Source organism: Sus scrofa, chromosome 10, assembly GCF_054392235.1.
Source record: "Sus scrofa isolate SSC_HxYL_T2T_F1_AM1 chromosome 10, Sscrofa_HxYL_maternal_Yorkshire_Landrace_v2.0, whole genome shotgun sequence".
NCBI lineage: Eukaryota > Metazoa > Chordata > Mammalia > Artiodactyla > Suidae > Sus > Sus scrofa.
The window spans coordinates 8,929,189-8,951,578 of NC_139392.1; the positions used below are offsets into that span (position 1 = coordinate 8,929,189).

General features: G+C 38.3%; 1 protein-coding gene across 1 annotated transcript in view; it reads right to left on the bottom strand.

The window, feature by feature from the left end:
• Positions 1–22,390, bottom strand: part of USH2A (usherin) — an 837,868-nt gene that overhangs the window by 602,361 nt on the left and 213,117 nt on the right. The window contains exons 16-17 of the mRNA XM_021064292.2: positions 21,561–21,724; positions 5,756–5,914 (exon numbers count right to left, since the gene is read on the bottom strand). Coding sequence (XP_020919951.2) covers positions 5,756–5,914; positions 21,561–21,724 — 323 coding nt within the window. The remainder of the gene's footprint in view (positions 1–5,755; positions 5,915–21,560; positions 21,725–22,390) is intronic.

The following is a 22,390-nucleotide window of genomic DNA, read 5'->3' on the forward strand; positions in this document are numbered from 1 at the left end:
AAACTGTCCAAGGATGACGCAGCGCATGTGTCTGAACATCACTTGTTCTGGGTCTCCTGGGAGGGGTGCACACCGGAACCAGGAAGAGAAAGCTCTGCCTCCTGCAGAGTCCCTCCAGCACAGAGTTCAATGTCCTACCAGTGAGTAAGGGAGAAATGTTCACAGGCTCCGGCTGCATCACCACAAAGCACACAACAAAGACACAGTCTGGAACCAAGAGGCAAAAAATTTATGACCTGAAGATATATACGTTAAAAAATCTTGGTTTTTAGCCAAGGTCTTATGAAACATTTCCTTGGGAAGCATATAAAATGACTGATGTGTTATTTATAATAAGAAATGTTTAAGTAAATTAAATCAGAGGGTTTGTTTTTTTCTTTTTACAGCTGCACCTGTGGCATATGGAAATTTCTGGGCTAGGGGTTGAATCATAGCTGAAGCTGCCAACCTATACCACAGCCACAGCAATGCCAGACCTAAGCTGCATCTGGGACCTATGCCACAGCCCGTGGCAATGCAGGATTCTTAACTCACTGAGCAGGCCAGGGATTGAACCTGCATCTTCTTGGATATTATGTTGGGTTCTTAACCTGCTGAGCCACAATGAGAACGCCTAGAATTTCTTAATGAGTTACGTTACTTGAATATTACATTCACAGGATTCTAATATTATAGAGTGACTTCAAACAAGAGTGATGAAGACCATGGAGCCACAGGAGAAAAAATACAGAATGTAATGGTACGTGCACTTGATTATTATGAAAAATAAACTGGAGGACACACCATGCAAGAAATTTTCCGTAATGAGGAGTTCCCGTCGTGGCGCAGTGGTTAACGAATCTGACTAGGAACCATGAGGTTGCGGGTTCGGTCCCTGCCCTTGCTCAGTGGGTTAACGATCCGGCGTTGCCGTGAGCTGTGGTGTAGGCTGCAGACACAGCTCGGATCCCGAGTTGCTGTGGCTCTGGCGTAGGCCGGTGGCTACAGCTCCGATTCAACCCCTAGCCTGGGAACCTCCATATGCCGCGGGAGCGGCCCAAGAAATAGCAACAACAACAACAAAAAGACAAAAAAAAGAAAAAAAGAAAAGAAATTTTCCGTAATGAACTTAGTTTTGGCTCTGGAAAGTTGAAATTGTGATGGTTACATTGTTTTCTTTTAAATTTGCTTTATTGGATATACCACTTTTATAATTAAAAGGTATACGCACTAAAATCAGAATCACGTTAGACAAGTTGTTGCACAAGAACGTCATGAAATTCCTCCGTAGACATGCAGGGGGTCACTCTCTGGCTGGTGTGCCTTTCTCCCAAGGTTACCACCCACTGGAGCCACAGCGAAATGAGCAAGTTTCCTCAACTAACCTTACTGTGTCACACACCTTCAAGTCTTGTCACATATAATTTCTTCCAAGAGAATTACTCTTCCTCTACAGCAGTACCTGGCTCATTCAGCTTACTGACGTCGCCACCTGCTTATCGTGAAACTTCTGATGGTTCTCTATTGCTCTCTCTGCCCCCAGAGGCACGGCTGCGTTGTCCCCCTCCTTCGCTTACAGGATACTGAGAAATACTCCTTAGGGTATTTCTTAATACGGAGTATTTCTTAATGCACCAAGTCCATTCTGGCATAGCACTTAATACATTACACTGAATTTTGGTTTATTTATCTGACTCCCTTTTCAATAATGAGAACTGTTCCTTCCATTCTCGTATTTCTAGTGGCTGGTACAGGTCCTGGTATGCAGCAAGAAGTGAACAAAGTGTTAATGAATGAATGATTCTTCATATTTATCTGATTTTTCCCCAGGAAATAATATTAAGAGCCTTATAATAACCACTGATTTTCATCTTCTCTTCTGTTTTCATTCTTATCCCCTCCTTAAGTTTTCGTTTGTGTATCGCTCTCAGAGGTAACTGAACTATCTCACCATTTGTTACACCGATCCTTTGATGTAGTCTGGAAGAACAAACGACAATGGCATGAGAGGTAGAAACAAAATCCCAGAGTTCACGAAGACATTTTATTGTCTAAAACGCTCAACTTCAACTATGTTCCTGTCCCTAGATGATGGAAGCACTAGTCACATGCAGAAATAACCATCCTCTAGTTTGCCGTGGAAGCAAAATTCCCTGGAGGAACATTTACGGACCGTCTCCCCACACATGGCACACCAGAGGAGGAATGATTTAACTGCCTGGGAATCTGGAGGGAAAAAAAGCAAAGCATGCTCAGATCAGCCCACGGGTTTGTTTTTATTTTCTAATCTGTCTTCCTGCAAAACCGAAGGAATAGTCTCCAAAATGGCTTCTATTAGTAATGAAAAAACATTTTTATTTTTAATTTCCATCTGCCTGATTCTTATTTGTAGTGCCCCTTCAGTTTATCAAACTCAAGTAGAAAAAAAATAATATGATTTCCTGACCATGCCCTAAAACTTCAATACTATCAAAAGTATGCTATTTCCTGTGGTAGCAATTCTCTTCACACCTATGAAACATAAAATACCAGTGGGGAACCATGACTGAGAATCAGGGAAGATAATAGTAGGTGCTGATTATATAGAATTCCCAGAATACTAACTTTAACCTCTACACCTTTCTCTTCTACTCGTAAAAACCTAACGAGGATGCAAAACAAGTGAAAATTTACTGAGGTAAACCATTGAATATACCTTAACTTCCCTTTAAAAAATTCTTCATCACCTTTAAAATTATGTAACCATTATTAGCAGCTATACTAAGAACAAATAATCTGCAAACTCTAAAGACGAGAATACCAGTGTGTCATGATCCTAGTTTAGAAACTACAGTTCCGGAGAATCTTACAGTGCATCGGGCTAGCTAGGAAAAGTTTTATACTAACAAGGAAATCTATAATGGTCTCAAGCAAATGGTCAAACTTGCTTGGAAGACAACACTATTAATTTTCTTTGAAAAGTTCAATGATTCTCCACCTATAATTCCAAATGCCTTTATTTAACCCAAAGATTTGTGTGCATCCGACTGAAAATAAGTGCTGTTTCCTCTTCATATCACACTTGCTATCCACACACTGGAAACAGAGTAATAAACATGAGGGTATTATTAGAATGATACAAACTTCTGACAGCATTACCCAATTGTTCTTACCGTTCAAATGCCATCATGCAGATAATTTTCACATGATTAATTATAGTGATTGTCAAGAAATGCCAGAAGCAGCATTTCTTTAATGAAAAATAAGGTTTTAAGCAATAATACCTTGCTTAATGGGATTATATAAATGTCTGATTAGGGGATGAGCACACATTTATTATGTAAGAAACTGTTATTTGCGGTCTATGTCAGGGCAATCCTAAAAAAGAGGCAGAGTGTTGTATTCGCATTAGCGTTCTATAAAACAGATCACACTATGCTCCTTTGAAAACACGCCTCTGGATTAAAGGGTGCAACTGAAGTTTAATTTTACTGTCGAATCCACCTCTGTGGAAGAGGATGGCCCTAATTCACAACTCCAGAAATAATTCAACCAGCAGTACTGTCATCTTCAAAATCACTTTCAACATTTTTATAACGCTCTCTTCTCCTATCACAAAAGTTTAAGTTTCAGGACACCTGGATCATGCTGACATTTGGAAGAAAATAAACATTCTAGTAGCAGGTTTTCAGGATGCTTTGCCAACATGGCAGATGTAGACAGATGTTCGTTTCTCTTTGAAATCTGCATCATGAAGTTCAGAGTTTCCATTAATTTCAAAGTAGACTGGGAGTACTGAAGAGACATGCAGAGTTAACACAAAGTGTTGGCCATAATAATGTGAGTCATACAGAACTAGGTGCAAAATGTAACCTACTGTAATATATACAAAGTAAAACTGTATGCTATGCAAAAGTTGTAAAGCTAATCAATATGTCAAAACAAGGCATCTTCCTAGTCATTGTGAAAAAGATTTTGGAACTTCAATGTTTCTACATAGCTTTATACATTTTCCTAATTAAGCACATTAAACTAGAGTTTGGAAAACTAGGTCTTAAACAAAGAGAACAAAATGGAAACCTGAATTGGAGTCAATGTTCCACTGTTTATTAAACCAGTTTCTTAAACTAGCTTGTAGCTAAACATGGCAAACAAAGCAAACATCAGGGAAGGCAGAGCAGAAGAATATAAAAATTTCTAAGTCTTCATGTTGTCTTTATGGAAAAAGTATATAAAATATTTTAGTAAAAATTTTTTAAGACAATGGGTCTCAATCGTGTGACTTCTACGAGCTACTTTAAAATCTTCAGGAGTTCCCATAGTGGCTCAGCAGCAACAAACCCGACTAGTATCCATGAGGATGCCAGTCCAATCCCTGGTCTTGCTCAGTAGGTTACGTATTCAGCATTGCCGTGAGCTGTGGTGCAGGTGGCAGACATGGCTCAGATCCTGCTGTGGCTGTGGTGTAGGCTGGTTGTTGCAGCTCCAATTTGACCCCTACCCTGGGAAATTCTATATGCCACAGTTGTGGCCCTAAAACACACACAAAAAAATAATAATAATAATAATAAATAAAATAGTAAAATCTTCATAAAAGTTTCAGGAGCAAAGATAGTCCATGGTTTGTTCACAGCCTTCCTCTCTCAATTTAATGTCATGTTGTTGGGTTCTACCTCTGCGGAGATGACATGGTAGGCATAAAATTCCACTATTTGTTTGAATGTTAGTACTCTAATTTATCTTTTGGAATAGTCTGTTTTTCCACCTGAGAATTTAAAGCTTGAACCCCCTATGATAGAAATATTTGATAAATTTTTCATAATCCTTATATCCAGAGAAAATTAGAGACCAGAAGTCATAGATTCCTTTCTTTTTTTTTTTTTTTTTTTTTTTTTTTTGGTCCTTTTAGGTCTCCACTTGCAGCATATGGAAGTCCTTAGGCTAGGGGTTAAATCAGAGCTATAGAAGCTGGCCTACACCACAGCCACAACAACACAGGATCTGAGCTGTGTCTGCAACCTACACCACAACTCATGGCAACGCCGGATCGTTAACCCACTAAGCAAGGACAGGGATTGAACCTGCTTCCTCATGGACACTAGTCGGGTTCATTATTACCAAGCTATGACGGGAACACCTATTTTTAATATCTTTTCATTACCTTACACAATATTTCATCAATGTTTTCCATTCATTGATAAGATAGCATTTTATTGGTGACCATATTCTACAACGTACTTTATAATGTATCAGGTTCTATAGTGCCATGTGCCACAATTAATTGAAAGTTTTCTGAATGTCTGAATTTTTCCAATATGTTGCCATTACAAATAGTGTGGGTTTGGACATACTTTGTGATTTGGTGTTCATTTATGACTATTCATTTGAGATAAATTTTCTAAAGTAGGTTTGCTGAGCCAAATGGTTTGCAAAAGGGCAAGGTTTCTCATACATTTTAACACGTTATTCCACATGAAAAGTCATACCAATGAACCCACACAGATAGCCCAGCAGTTTGCATTAGTTCTAGCTTCTCCATATCCTCTTTAATGCTGGAAAGGGTCATTTTTTTTCATCTTTGGGGATTTGATAAGCATTCATGGCTTATCAAATAATAAGCATTTCATTTTCACTGCATTTCTTTGATTACTAGTGAGATCTGTAATTCTCTCTCTGCTTGAAACACTCCATGCTAGACAGAAGAAACCACAAGATTTCTCCTCAATGTCAAAGACATTAACTAATTTATCAATTCTTAGAATATTGTATCTTTCCATCACAAAACCTTTAAACTCACTGTATGGGTATTGATCTTCAGTTGTGTAGATTTCAAGACCATCCCTGAATAAACTGTAAGTAAGCTGGTGGGCATTTGGAGAATCAGGTGGACTCCACGAAAGATTGATAGCAGAAGAACTTTGAACTTGTCCTCTGGGTGGAGGTTGCTGGGATGGAGCTAAATTACAATGGAGAGAGCATTTATTAGCAAAGGCAATCAATAAAGACACAAGTAAACTGAAGCAAGACATCCAGCAAAGAGGTCTTTCTGATTTAGGATTACTTTATCAAGAAGACATGCGGTTTACCAAGACATTAATAAACAAAGGGTATACATCATGAGTTCTCTAAAACAAAGCTTTTTATCTATAAACATAAAACAAATTTGTAGGTCAATGTAGCTGACATAAATAGGGTTGAGGAATGAAACCACAAAAGTTTACATTAAGCATTTCTTGAAGTACAGATGACTTAACGATGCTATATTCATTTCAGGTGGATAACAATGATTTGATACTTATACCGAGTATGTTCCATACAGAGTTATTACAACATTAGTAACTATATCCCCTGTGCTATATGCACGTATGTAACATCCCTGTAACTTATTTACTTTGTAACTGGAAATTTATATTTCTTAGTCCTGTTCATCTATCTGTTTCACCCATATTCCCACGTCCCGCCCATCTTGCAACCACTAGTGTATTCTTTGTGTCTGTGAGTTTGTTTCTATTTTGTTGTCTTTGTTCATTGTTTTGTTTTTGTTTCTTTTTGTTTGTTTGTTTTTAGACTCCACATATAAATGAAAATATAAAGTATCTTTCTCTCTACTTGTTTGTCTTTTTTTTCTGAGAAAATACTCAAGGATGCATAACATTTATTTTCTACTTAAAGATGATATACATAAATTCTGTTGAGACTTGAAATTTAAGTAGTATAATTTTTGAATTTTTAAAAGGAAGTTTTCCATTCCATTAAACACAATGCCTCATCTTGCTTCACAGAGCACAGTGTAAAAGAAAGAATTAATAGCTGGTGATACAAATAGCTATGAATGCTACGGATGTTAAATAGTCTAAATATTAGCAAGAAGCAATTTAAATGTACTAAATTAACACACAAGCAGCTGTTAGAGATGCTATGATTGCTTATAACACCTGTTAAAAATGCTTGCGATTGTGACAGAAAACAAACTCATGGTTGCCAAAGGGGAAAGCGGGGGTGGGGTGGGGTGGGGGGAAGAAGGATAAATTAGGAGTTTGGAATTAACAGGTACACACTACTATGCAAAACACAGATAAACAACAAGGACCTGTTGTACAACGCAGGGAACTGTATTCAGTATCGTGTAATAATCTATAACAGAAAAAATCGGATTTGTATAACTAAATCACTTTGTTATACAACTGAAAATAACACAAAATTGTAAATAAAGTACACGTCAGCTAAAAAATGTTGATTGTTAGAGATAATACGATTTCTTCCAACAGGCACATAAGAACAGTCATCTCAGTATTTTTGTGATTTTCCATTTCTTTTTTCTTTTTTTTTTTTTTTTTTGTCCTTTTAGGGCTGCACCCACAGCATATGGAAGTTCCCAGGCTAGGGGTCTAATCAGAACTGCTGCTATCGGCCTATGCCAGAGCCACAGCAACTTGGGACCTGAGCCGCATCTGCGATCTACACCACAGCTCTCAGCAACACCAGATCCTTAACCCACTGAGCGGGGCCAGGGATCGAACCCTCAACTTCATGGTTCCTAGTTGGATTCGTTTCTGCTGCACCACAATGGGAACTCCGTGATTTTCCATTTCATATGTATATACATGTATACACACATACATACACAGACACACTATAAATACATTATTTCTTATTACTACATATTTTTCTTAGTCTCCCTATTTTGGAGAGTAAGTCTACATCCTCCCCTCAGAATATGCAAAAGAGAAAAAAAGGACAATCAACCATCAGTTTATTTACCCCTTTCTGGTTTAAAAAAATGCATAATCCTCCATCCATTCAGAGAAACATGATCTAATCAGGCCTTCTCATTAAATAAGATGTCAAAGGCACAGGTATTTTTTAAAACAATAATCTTTCTATTGAAAGCAATTCTTAAAGCATGAATCAATCAAATAATCATCAATAGGTTTTATATGAAATATCTATAGACACTAGATGATAGTGTTTCAAAAGAGAGCACACGCAAGTGATTTAATAAAGAGCTTAATGAAGAAACTATTTTCCCAGGTTTGATGATTCACTGGAAATTCACTCACTCACCATAGAGTCCTACTCACAGCGAAAGAATGCAGAGTACAGTCAACTAAGGGTGAAGCCTGGGGGAAACCAAGCTCAAGCTTCCAGTCATGTAGGACGTGACTAATTCCTCCAGCAACACATGAAAACACATGTGCAATGTTACCAAGCAGGGACGTTCACTAGAAACGCAGTGCCCAGGGCTTATACAGGGGACTATTCATACAGGCAGCCTCTGTCTGGCACATATCAGCGTTTCAGATTCCCAGGAGGAAAGCAGGTATAAGTACAATCTATGTAAATTATACAAAATTTAAGGGAGAGAGAGTCATTCCTAAAAATGCTGAAGTTGGCGGAAAACCATCACAAAATCCAGGTTCCAAGAAGTTTTTGCCAAAGGCCAACTTTGGAAGCAGCTTTTTCTGAAGATAAGCATTAGGGAGAGAATCAAGATGGCAGAGCAGAGAGCCATGGAACCACCAGCTCCCACAAACACATCAAAAATACGTCTACAGGAGTTCCCGTGGTGGCTCAGCAGTAATGAACCCAACTACTATCCATGAGGATGCAGGTTCAATCCCTGGCCCCGCTCAGCGGGTTAAGGATCCAGTGTTGCCGGGAGCTGTGGAGTGGGTCACAGAAAAGGCTTGGATCCCACGTTGCTGTGGCTGTGGTGCAGGCCGTCAGATGCAGCTCTGATTTGTCCCCTAGCCTAGGAAATTCCATCTGCTGTGGGTGCAGCCCTAACAAGACACACACACACACACACACACAATCTAAATATGGGATCATTGTCACAGCAAACCTACTTAACGCTACAGAAGACCTCAAAGACCTGATAAGACAAGAAAGATCTCCATGTAACCAGGTAGGACAAAAGAAAACAAAAGGAAGCAGAACAGGATGCATACCCAAGAAGGGTGCTGTCAATGAGGAAAGGTTCCTGCTCCCTGGGAAGTCCCCTCACCCGTGGGGAGATCAGCTGAGACAGAAAGGAAACTTCAGAGGCTAGGCGGAGAGGGCGACGGCAGAAGAGAGACAGAGGTTCTGTAACAGTTCAGTGCCACCTGCCTGCATGGTCCAGCATGTGTATTTCCTGCTGTGGGGGTCGGGGAGGGCTGGGGGTTGAAACTCAGAGTTCAGATCCAGGAGAAGGACTGGGGTGGCTGCATGAGCACAGCCTGAAGGGGCTGGAGTGTGCTATGGCTTAAGCTGAGGGTGTATGTGGAGGAAGCCCTGGCAGGCCATTCTTAAGTGGCAACTGAAGGGAGGGGTAGGACCTGCCATGGCAGCCCCTCTCTCCCTGAGTGCTCCCGGGCACCACCGCCATGGGGCGTGGAAGCAAATATACTGGGTGCCACCTCAGGGGCCTCAGATACCAGTGGGTTGCCCACTTGCAGAGGCAGGGCTGAAATCAGAGCAGAGCCCCAGGGGCCATGTGACATAGGAAGCAGGGCTGAAATCTCTCCCTGTGGCTGGGTGAGCTGTGAGTTTACTACCACTACTGCAGGCTTTGTAAACTCAGTGTCTGGGAGACATCTGAGCAGACAGAGGGTGTTCCTACAGCTGGGACAGGGTCCGGCCTTAGCAGCTGTGGGCTCTGTGGGCCCGCTCATAGGGACTGGGCCAGGACAGGGTCTGGGCTGCCCCCATAGCTCCCATGGCTGGTCCAGGTGCATGGCTACTGCAGTCCTAGGACTTGGCTTCAGTGAATCTGTGCCAGGGGTGGCTCTGTGAAAACAATGCCTGAGGAACTCCAGGGCCAGCCGACCGCCAATATTCCCAGGGTAGAGGGGGCCCAGGGCAGTGCCAACACCAGTGAACGTTCTGAGCCCACACAGTGGGGGACTGGTGACACAGCATGGTGTGTTCCCTCCTGGACAACCCTCAGTGGCTCGTCTTTCTCCAGTGGGAGCATCCCAGCCCCACCAACCTCACACCACAGCTCAGAAAACCAGCTCAGAAACAGATCTGGGTGCTTCTCCTCCAACAACGACAGAGCAGACCCTGCCTCTGACCAGGCAGTGACAACCGCAGAGCAAAAAGGAGACCCTGCTCAATACCCAGGGAAGGCTCCGGTCACCACACCACCAGTCACGCCCCGCTCAAGGTGATAACGGCCAATGCACATGGAGGAAAGGGGCGGCTGTCATCCATACTAAAAACAATCCTCATTTCAAAAATATTAAACCCATGCAGGTTACACAGGGGCACTCCCACATAAACATAGCCCTCCAAGACCCCAGTAGACAACTGTTTCTCCTAAGCTCTCCGAATAAGAGAAATAAAAGCAAAATGGAGAAGTAGAGAAACCACTCCCAGTTAAAAGATGAAGAGAATTCCCCTGAAAGAAGAAACAATGAGACAGACCTTTGTCTGACGGACACCAAGTTCGAAAAGGAGATAATGAAAATATTCAAGAAATTAAGAAAGGCTATTGACAGGAATGCAGATTTACTGTAACAGATAACTAGAAACTATGAAGAGGAGCCAAGAAAAAGGAGAAAACTCATTTGCCCAGATGAAAGCTGAGTGAAAGGCAATGAATAGCAGATTGAATAATGAAGAAGAAAGAATAAGTGATCTGGAAGATAGAATAATGGAAATCACTCAATCAGAACAGCAGAGAAAAAGCCAAATGAAAAAAAAAAAATGAAAGCAATATAAGAAACCTATGGGATAATATAAATCACGTCAATCTACACACAATACGAATTCCAGAAGAAGAAAGAGAAAAGGGGATAGAAAAAGTATTTGAAGAAATTATGGTTGAAAGGTCCCTTTTCATAGTTGAATCCACCTTTCAGTTGGGAGGTATGAAGTAGTGACAGGAAGTTATCCTACACACCAGGCAAAGACCTTCAGCTAAAAGCTATTACTAATCATCAGAATTCAAGAGTGATATACTCCATTTTAAAGACATGATATAATTCAATAATAACATTGTAAGAAAGTATTTCAAGAGCACTGAATTTGAAATTTATAAACCTCCATATATTATGCATAGGCTTCCAAAAGACAATGTCTCTAAACATATGGTAGATAATAACAGTGCTGTATTTTTAAAGAAAGATATTAAAACAAGATAACATCCTCACTCTTCTCCTTTTTTATCTTTTTAAGGGAATTTTCATTATTAGGTTAACATTCTAACTGTCTATATGCCTATTTAGATGCAGAATGAGAATAATAATAATTTCAAAATGACATATGACAAGGTAATTATTTCCAAAGAGCACCTCATTATATGTTTTAATTCAAAGATCTACCATATTTTGAGGTGGTCACTGAGGCTGGTTGCATGTTGCCAGTACATTTGATCTTTCAGTGAATTTTAATTTAAGGCTGTACATCCTGTTATTCTGGGTGGAACCTCAAAGATTCATAACTGCTTCATCTATAGCACTCGCAAAAGAGCCTTGTAATCTATGGCAATTTAATATTTTTCAGTGAATAATAGTGATCACAACTAAAACCCTGCATGCTATCAGGAACACAACAGATTTCAGAGTTAGAGCAATCAAAACTGATCTTCAGAGTATTTTCTGAGACAGCAAAACTTTTGGGATCACTGAAAAAGAGATAGATGTTTCAGTCCCATGTCAAGAGTTATCAGAAGTGATGTGCATTACATGAAAATTTCCTTGGCAACAAACGCAAAAATCAAACACATGTATATACACGTGGGCTCTTTCAAACATTTAAAGTTGATTATTCTTTGCCATCTCTAACCACAATCTTGTCTGACTGTACAAATTAACAGTGCTTGTTTGACACTTAAATGAGAATTTCCAAAGGTCTGAAGGTTTAGATAGTCCAATACTACTCTAAGAATAAATATTTCGAAATCCTGGGCATAACTCAAACCCACTTTATGTGCTGAAAGTAGGAGTCTGAGAAAATAGGCATATATGTGTTAATCAAAATTGCCAAGAAACAGGAGTTCCCACTGCGGCACCACAGAAATGAATCCAACTATTATTATCCATGGGGATGCAGGTTCGATCCCTAGCCTTGCTCAGTGGGTTGGAGATCTGGCATTGCCAGGAGCTGTGGTGTAGGTCACAGATGTGGCTCATATCATGCATTGCTTTGGCTATAGCTGGTAGCTGTAGCTCTGATTCAACCCCTAGCCACGGGGTATGGCCCTAAAAGCTAAAAAGAAAAAAGAAATTGCCAAGAATGGTATTTGTATATAGACTCTCTTTTATTGAAGGAAAGTATAATATTGTGACCACATCCATCAGTTTAGGACTACATCTCAGCTTGGGAATTTTGGTAATTGTATGGTTGCCACCAAATGTCAATTGGATGCTCTGAACGTTTCCTCATATATAGTAAGAAAATGATAATGTCTACCTCTTTAAAAAAAAAGAGGTAGCAACTATTATAAATATTTTCTAAAAATTAAAGACAAATATGATAATGATGTTTCAATAAAAGGGGGATTTCAAGAGAAATAGAATGTATTAAAACATCAAAACCAGAGTTGAACAATATAATAACTAAAATGAAACTTCTCTAGAGATGACCCAACGGCAGATTTGAAATGAAAGAAGAATCAGCAAACTGATATAAAGCAATAGATAGAACTTAAAGATATAGCAATATGATTTATCCAATCCAAATAACAGAGGAAAAAAAAAATTGAACAAGAGTGAAAAAAGCCTCAGAGTCCTGTGATAAAACGTCAGATGTACCATGTGCCAACACATGGGCAATGGGGACTATGAAAGGAGAGAAAAGACAGATAAATGAGGAAAAAGATATGAAGAAATACTGTCTCATACTGTCCAAATTCAATGAAAATACTTATCAACAGTTCCAAAAAGCATAATGCAAGTAGGGTGCACACAAAGCAATCCAGACCTAGACATAGTACAATTAACCTGGTGAAAGACACAGACATCATCTTGAAAGTAGTAAGAGAAAAACAACGCATACATAGTTGAAGGTAAATACAATTAAAGGCTTACAAAAGCAATGGAGACCAAAAGTAGTAGAACGATAAATTTAGACTTATTTAAAGCCCTAAAAGAAAAAAAAAAAAGTTGGTATCAAGAATTCTTCATATAGGAAAAAATACCCATCAAATGCACAAGTAAAATAAAGGTTTTCTCAAATAATTAAAAAAAAAATGAAGAGAATTCACTGTTAACAGTTTAGCCCCATTAAAACTTGAAAAATTGATAACAGACCAGAAATACTAAAGTAATACATCAGGCTAAGGGAAATGATACAGAGAGTAAACGGAATAATGAGGGTATGACAAATACCAGAAATCATAAATACGTAGGTAAATATTAAAGACAGTGTGTGTGTGTGTTCTCTATTCATATCCTGTTTTCTTCCCTCAAATGATTTTAAGCATATTATTTAAAAGAATAATTACACTAGTGTAATATACATGCATATACACAAGCGCACATAAACAATACAAAAATAAGGAAAGAAAAAGACCTATACCAGAGCATAGTTGTTATATTTACTAGAACTAGGTCTATATAAATCTGAAATAATCTGTGGCAGAGAAAGATGTACACTCTAATTCTTAGAACAATTGCTAATAAAACTGTGCTAAAATGTAGGTTAAAAGTTAACAACAGAGTAGGAGTTCCCGTCGTGGTGCAGTAGTTAACGAATCCGACTAGGAACCATGAGGTTGCGGGTTCGATCCCTGCCCTTGCTCAGTGGGTTAATGATCCGGCATTGCCGTGAGCAGATGCGGCTCAGATCCCGCGTTGTTGTGGCTCTGGCATAGGCCAGTGGCTACAGCTCCCATTCAACCCCTAGCCTGGGAACCTCCATATGCCGTGGGAGCGACCCAAGAAATGGCAAAAAAAAAAAAAGACAAAAAAAAAAAGTTAGAGTATGGAAAACCAATTTTCAATAAGAGCACTAATTATGAAAGGAAAGAATATTCTTTTAAACAAATGATGGTTGGACAACTAGATAGCCACATTTAAAAGAATGAAACTGGAGCCTAAATCACACCATATATAGAAATTAATTCAAAATAGATCAAAGACCTAAGTGGAAGAGCCAAAATATAAAACTCTTAGCAGCAAAAATAAGTGTAAATTTTTGTAATCTTGGATTTGGCAGTGGTTTCATAGATATGAATGCATGAGCAATAAAATAAAAAAAAAGATAAATTAGACTTTCTCAAAATTAAAAACTACTATGCTTCAAATGACACTATCAAAAAAAGTTTAAAGACAATGCATAGAATGGGAGAAAACATTTGCAAATTGTATAGCTGATAAAGGACTTGTACTTATAACATATAAAAAACAATTACAACTGAGTAATAAAGAAAAATACCCCCCCCAACAAAAGGTAAAACTAAATCAATATGTCTCCAAAGAAGATAAAACAGCCAATAAGCGCATGAAAAAATGCTTGACATCCTTAGTCATCTGCAAAATATACATCAAAACCACAGTGATATAACACTTTGCACTACTATAACGGCTATAATTTAAAAGATAATTAGTGTTCTTGAAGATGTGGAGAAACTGGAAATTTTATACATACTGGTGAGAATGAGAATAGCACAGATACTTAGGAAAACAGTCTGGCTCTTCTCAAAAGTATAAACATAGAGATACCATGTGGGCCACATTTCCACTCCTAGGTGTATCAGTCATTACTTTAAGTGTGAATGGCCAAAACTCAACAATTATGGGACAGAGATTTATGAAATGGATAGAACAAGATCCATCAACATGTGATCTACAAGAAACTCAATTAAAATGTAAAGAAACAGATATGTAAGAATAAAGGGATGGGGAAAATATGCTAACAAATCAAAAGAAAGCTGGAATAGCTTCTTTTTTATTTCAGACCTTAAAATAGGGGAAAAGAAGAACATTATATAATGAAAAGAACGGTCAATGTTCAAGAATAGAATGCACCTAAAAACAGATTGTCAAAATATTTAAGACAAAAATCAATAAAATGGCAATGAAAAATAGATAAATCCTATTGCAATTAGAGAATTCTACATCACCCTTTCAGTAACTGAGAGATTTATTAGCACTCAGAAAATGAATATGGATATAGCTGACCTGAAAAACATTGAACCAGACTGATCTAATTGACTTTTATGGACTACTCCTCCTAATACACATTCTTCTCAAGTTCAGATGAAGCATTCAAGATGGACCACATTGTGGGCCATAAAACCTATCTTAAAAATGTGGAAGTATATAAATAATTGAAAGTATATTCTCATGCTACAAAAGAACTAAACTGGAAATCAATAACAGAAAAACAAGTTGAAAATCCATATTTGGAGATTAAACGACATATTTCTTTAAGCCGATAGGTTAGGGGTTCCTGGAGAAAGAGAACCAGGAATGGCTTTCGTGACATAAGAGAATCCATTTTGGCCTAAGCCATGTCATGGTTTAGGCCTGCTCACAAATTTTCCCTTGAACAGGTCTCAGTAATTGAAGATCTTAAGGGAGGGAATGCACAAACAAGGGAGGGGCAGTCAAGAAAATAGTGCAGCCTTGGGGCTGGGTCCTGGTTGTCAAGGAATATAGGTAACAATACTTCTACAGTACATCTTCTTTGTGCAGGAACTAGGGTCCCACCCAGGTGGAGGATGGAATTGTGATGTTGACCCTCCCAACTTCAATCAACTAAAGTTTCAACTATGTAGACTTTTGCCCCAATTCCACCAGAAGCTCTTACGGCTTTCCTTAAAAAAATTTTATAGTGGTCATATACACATAACATAAAATTTGCCAAATTAATCGTTTTAAAATGTACAGTTCAGTGATATTAAATACTTTCATAATGTTGTATACCAACAAATTGAATAAAACATCAATAAAATGGGCAAACTCCTAGAAAGACAAAACTTACCAAGACTAAATCACAAAGAAATAAAGCATCTGAGTAGGCTTATACTAGTGAGGAGACCGAATAAGTAATTAAAAGTCTCACAACAAAGAAAAGCCCTGGACTTAATGGATTAATTGGTGAATTTGCTAATAGAATTTCTTTTCAAATTTTTCCAAAAATTTGAAGAGAGGTGAACATTTTCTAACTCATTTTATGAGGCTGATACTAAAGCCAGATAAAGACATTACAAGAGAAGAAAACTATAGAAAAATGTCCCTGAACTGATGGAAATATCTTCAACAAAGTACTAGCAACTCAAAATCAGTGACATATTGAAACGAAATTATGTACCATGACCAGGTGGGGCTTATTCCTGGAATGCAAAGATGTTTCAACAGACATTAAGTTGATCAAAGCAATATACTACACTAACAGAATGAAGGAAAGTTAAAACATGATCATCTAACAGAGAAAAAATTTTGATAAAAAAATACCTTTTCAAAAAATAAAAAATAAAAGAACTGGAATAGCAGGAAACTACCTCAAAATAATAAAATCCATGTATGAAAAACCTACAGAAAACATCACACTCAATGGTTAAAGACTGAAAGCTTTTTCTCTAGGATCAGAAACCAGGCAAGGATTCCTGTTGTCACAATTTCAATTCCATATGGTATTTGAAGTTCTAGCCAAAGCAATTAGGCATGAAAGAGGAATAAAAGGCCTCCAAATTAACAAGGAAAAAGTAAAATTATACTTGTTCACATATGATATGATCTTTTTTTTTTTTTTTTGTCTTTTTTTGTTGTTGTTGTTGTTGCTATTTCTTGGGCCGCTCCCGCGGCATATGGAGGTTCCCAGGCTAGGGGTTGAATCGGAGCTGTAGCCACCGGCCTACGCCAGAGCCACAGCAACGCGGGATCCGAGCCGCGTCTGCAACCTACACCACAGCTCACAGCAACGCCAGGTTGTTAACCCACTGAGCAAGGGCAGGGACCAAACCCGCAACCTCATGGTTCCTAGTCGGATTCGTTAACCACTGCGCCACGACGGGAACTCCCTGATATGATCTTTTACACAGAAAACTCTAAAGACACACACATACAAAACATTTGCAACTAATCAATGAATTCCACAATGTAGTAGGGTACAAAGTCAACAAACGAAGATCAACTGTATTTCGGTACAATTAAAATGAATGATCTGGAAAGGACATTACGAAAACAATTATTTACAGTACATCAAAAAGAATAATTTAGGAATTAAATTAACCAAGGAGGCAAAAGGTTTGTAAACTGAAAACTATAAAACTTGGTTGAAAGAAATTAAAGATGACATAAATAAATAGAAACACATCCCATATTCATGGATTAGGAAATTTAATATGTCAATACTACCCAAAGAAATCTATGGATTTAATGGAAACCTTGTCAAAAATCTCAATGACATTTTTTTGCAGAAATAGAAAACTCATCCTAAAATTCACATGCAATCTTGAAAGACCCCAAAATCACCAATACAATCCTGAAAAACAAAACAAAACAAAACACAAAGCTGGAAGAGACATACTTTCTGATTACAAAACATACCACAAACTCACAGTAATCAAAATAATACGCCTCCAGCATAAAGACAGGTATATAGAACAATGGAATAAAAAGTCCAGAAATGAATACCCACTACTCATATATACAGTTGAATGATTTTTGACAAGGAACCCAAGACCATTCAAAAGAGGAAGTAATGTCTTTTCAACATATAGATCTGGAAAAACTGGATATCCATGTGCAAAAGAAGGAAGTTGGACCCTTATCTAACACCATTTATAAAAATTAATTCAAAACAGATTAAAGATTTAAAACATAAGACCTAAGACTATAAAAGTCTTAGAAGAAACCTCAGGGCAAACCCAAAAAATTCCATTAAGAAATGGGCAAAGGATTTGAAGAGGTATTTCTCCAAAGAACAAATAGTCCATGAGCACATGAAAAGATGCTCAATATCACTAAACACTGAGGAAACACAAATCAAAACTACAATGAGATACCATCTTACACACATTGGCAAAGATGTAGAGAAGATGGCATCCCTGTTCACTTTTGGTAAGAATGTACGAAGGTAAAGTTGTCATGGAAAACAGTATGGCAGTTCCTCAAAAAAATAAAATAAAAATAGAATGACCGTATGACCCAGCAATCCCACTTCTGAGTACGCACCCAAAAGAACTAAAGGCAGAGTCTTGAAGAGATGTTTGTATACCCATGTTCATAGCAGTATTATTCACAAAAGCTAAAGCATAGAAGCAACCCAGGTGTCCACTGACAGATGAACAGAGAAGCACAAGGTAGTATAAACAAATAATGAGATAGGGCTCAGCTTCAAAAGGAAGGAAATTCTGACATATGCTAAAACATGGAGGAATATTGAGGACATATGCTAGGTGAAATAAGCCTGCAACGAAAAAGCAAATACTTTATGATTTTGCTTATATGAAGTACTTAGATTATTCAAAATCATAGCGATGGAAAGTTAAGTCATGGTTGCCAGGAGCTGGGGAAAATGAGGGGGGAGGATATTGTTCAATGGGTTCAGAGCTCCAGCTTCACAAGAAGAGAGCTAAGGAGATGGACAGTAGTGACCACTACACAGCATTATCAAAGTATTTCGTATCACTGAACCGTATATTTTAAAAGAGCCAATTTGGTAAATTTTGTGTGATGTATGTTTTACCATAATAAAAATATTTTTTAAAGAGAGCTACGAGATCATCTCTGACAAATGGAGATAAATAATGTGGATGATGGGAGTTCCTGTTGTGGCTCAGCAGATTCAAAACCCAACACAGTGGCTGTGAGGATGTGGCTTAAATCTCTGGCCTCACTCAGTGGGCTAAGGATCTGGCATTGCCTCAAGTTGTGGCATTGGTAGCAGACATGGCTCAGATCTGGCATTGCTGTGGCTGTGGTGTAGGCCTACAGCTGCAGCTCCAATTTGACCCATATGCCACAGGTACAGCCCTAAAAAGAAAAAAAAAAGATGTGGATGATAAAAAGATGGATAGATAACCAAGGATAAGCATAAAAGTGAGTAGTGTCAAGATTTCAATACAAATGAGCTATGAATGTATGTTTGTTTTGTTTAGTTAAGCTTACAGCCAAAAGTTTAAGACAAACTGGAATGCCATTCATAGGAAAGCTTGCAGATCCCTTTCAGATGTGTTCTGTTTCTTTCTCTCCATATCAAAGAGAATGCCTCTCATTTTAAACGCATTAAACAATTATTCATCGGAGACAACTACATCACTAAGGCAGGACAACTAATCAACGAAGGTAGCGTATTATGAGAGAGGGTCTATCAGATTTTAATTCAATTCTCCTGTAGTCTAGAAATTATATCCCAAGATTCTCACCCCAGAATTTATATTTTAGGATCCCCACCTCCACTCCTTGTCAAAAAAAAAAAAAAAATTCATCACAGGTGATACTGCTAAACTTTTGTCAATGGCTATGGAAGTGGCCAAGATAATCGTTATAATCCCATGATTCCCAAACTGTACAGAAGAACACCACACCACATTACACAATTTAGGGAAAATATATTCTTGACATCATGTAGACACAAAGAAAAATAGGGCCTGAGGTAGTTCACAGTTTCAACAATAGATAGCACTATGTTCCCTTCAATAGCATCATATCTTTGTGAGGCTGGCTGGTCTGGCTGTTGGGGGAATAAAAAGGACCGTGTGAAAATCACAGGGGAATAGGACAGACAGCAGCTCCCTTCACAGCTAGCACTTCCCTGCTCCCCCCATTCAGTCCTTTTTATTACCATCGTATCCATCACTCGACTGTGTTTTGAGCTCCTTTGAGGGCAGAAATCCTAATTTTTTTTATCATTAATTACCTGTGTTGATGCTGAGTTTCTCACTTTGCACGATGTTTTGTTAAATGTTATAAAACACCACAAACAAAACCACCTCCACAGTAGTTGGAGGAACATGTTCAATACAAAATATCACCATCTTAAAGAGCTGGAAAGTCAAAAGGAGCATACCCTGAAAAGAATAACCGTAAATATGGAAGTATTTTAAACTATTAAAAATTGGAAGCATTTGGACCAACCAAAAATGTTTAGCCCAGAAAAGAAAATCTTCATGTAGGAGTAAAAGTCTACACACTACTAAGAAATGTAGGCCAGCTTTCAAGTGACCAGACTATCTGCTTTTGCCTGAGGTGTGATTCCTAGACTGTGTCTCAGGTGCAAGAACAGGTAGAAAAAATGGAGCAGATGTCAATATTTTCAGACAAAATTAGTGGCAGGAGCAATAAAAAAAAAAATCACTAAGATTCCATACGTGGTATGTAAAGCTGTCACAATTCTTTTACGAATGGTGGTCTACAATTTATATCCAAAGAAATGCGCTGGAATTCCTGTTGCACACGAATCAATTATATAGCTAATTGATGAAAAACAAATATTAATTAAATGTTCCATGAACCCAGATCGGTGTTTAGACTGTATTTAAACACAAAGGTAATAATGGCGGTCCTTTCCCAAGAGTAGCATAAATACCTACGGTTTTACTTCTACTAAAATCCAGAGAGACCAATGAAACACAGGATGATGAAGATAAAACACACAGGTACAAATGCTGAATATGCCTTACTAATCATTAGCTGTGCCTTGCCTTCCACACCTTCGATGTCTAGTATAGTTGCCATGGAGCCCAATATTTTATTACTTTTCCCTCGCTCCCTTAAATAAGATGGCACTCTTTCAGGCATGCCTGTTTACAATGATTTGTCTGCACTTGTGGTGCATAGCATGCATTCTAGCATTGTGATGCAATGATATGGTCTCAGGATGCCTCAAGGAGGATATGCATTGGGTAGCATATTATAGAGGGCCCCTTACCATATGTTCTCAGCAAGCATTTCTTTGGACTCTTGGAAAAGGTAAGGATATATGAACTTGAAGTAAATATAAAGAAATCACCAACATGCTATGAAATTGTAGGACTGCAGGTGACCTTGCCCCATCCATTCAAGGCACTGGAGAACAATGCTGAGAAGTCAAAAGACAATACAATGTAACCTTTACCTTCCAAGAGTTACAACAAAAATGTGAGAGTTGAAACAACTAATTCAACTTTATTGATATTCCCAAAGATGGGAATATCAACTACAGTAGTAAACAATATGTGGTGATAAATAAGACAATAATTACTACAATATCAATAAACAAAGAATAGTAGCATACTGTCCATAAAATTGGGGGATAGGAGAACATAAATCTCACAATAAATTAGTATAAATCTTCCATTTGTTAGAGACATTACCTGGAATGTTCTTGGGTGTCTGGGTGAACAATCATTTTGGTTTAACCAGGGCTGTCCTAATGTTTGCACTAAAAGTCCCATATTCTGGGAAAACCCTTCATTTGGGGTAAACCTTACTAGTAATACCATTCAAGCAAACCAATGTAAATTTCCCACTACTAATATAATCGTACAACCATATTCAAGGACCCAATCCAGGCAAAGAGCCCAAGTTTCATTTGGTATAATTCTTTTTTTCACGTCTAACTTAAATTCTCCACATTGCACCCAAGCCTTGCTGATGGGTTCTTGATGGAACGAGAAATGAATGAGACTCTGTGCCGTTCATGACGTCATTTCATACACCAGCAATGGACCAGGATTCACTTACTTTTGCTGCAGCCCAGCGGATTGTTCACATCCAAATGGCTGGCGCTGGGAACGCAAGTATCACACTTTGAGCCAGTGACAAACTGTTTACAGAAACAGTGGCCCGTGACTGAGTGACAGGTTTCATTCAAGGCTCCTGAGAGGTGACAACTGCAAGGCTGACATCTGAAAACAAGACAAAGCATCAAAGAGAATGACGTTTGAATTAAAAATTCATGGTATAGGTTATAGCTTTCTACAAACCATAAAATGAGAGTCTGGTTTAGCCAATATACTGAAGAGGATTCTTGAGCTAAACAAACAAAAACACAGAACAAAACAGAAAAATTCCTTTATCAAAATGATACTCTGGTAAAATCTCTATGAAGCCTTCTCTTTGTATATTAATTAATGGCCAAAAAAAGGTGTTCAATTGCTTTTTTTTTCTTTTTTTGCTTTTTAGGGCCACACCTGTGGCATATGAAAGCTTCTGGGCTAGGGGTCAAATCAGTGCTGCAGTTAGGCCTATGTGACAGCCACAGCCATACCAGATCCAAGCCACATCTGTGACCTATGCCACAGCTCATGGCAACACTGATCCTTAACCCACTGAGCCAGGCCATAGGTCAAACCAGTGTCCTCATTAATACTAGTTGGGTTTAAAACCTGCTGAGCCACAACAGGAACACCCTATATTGCTACTTTTACATGCCACAATACATCTTATGGATCCTTTTGCACAATAGTTGCTCAGTTAAGAACACAGCAAACTTTCATCCCCACAAAAGCGGTTCTCCTGACAGCTAAAATTTAAGATTAGATACCCATAAAATTATCTCTTCAAGTATCTTT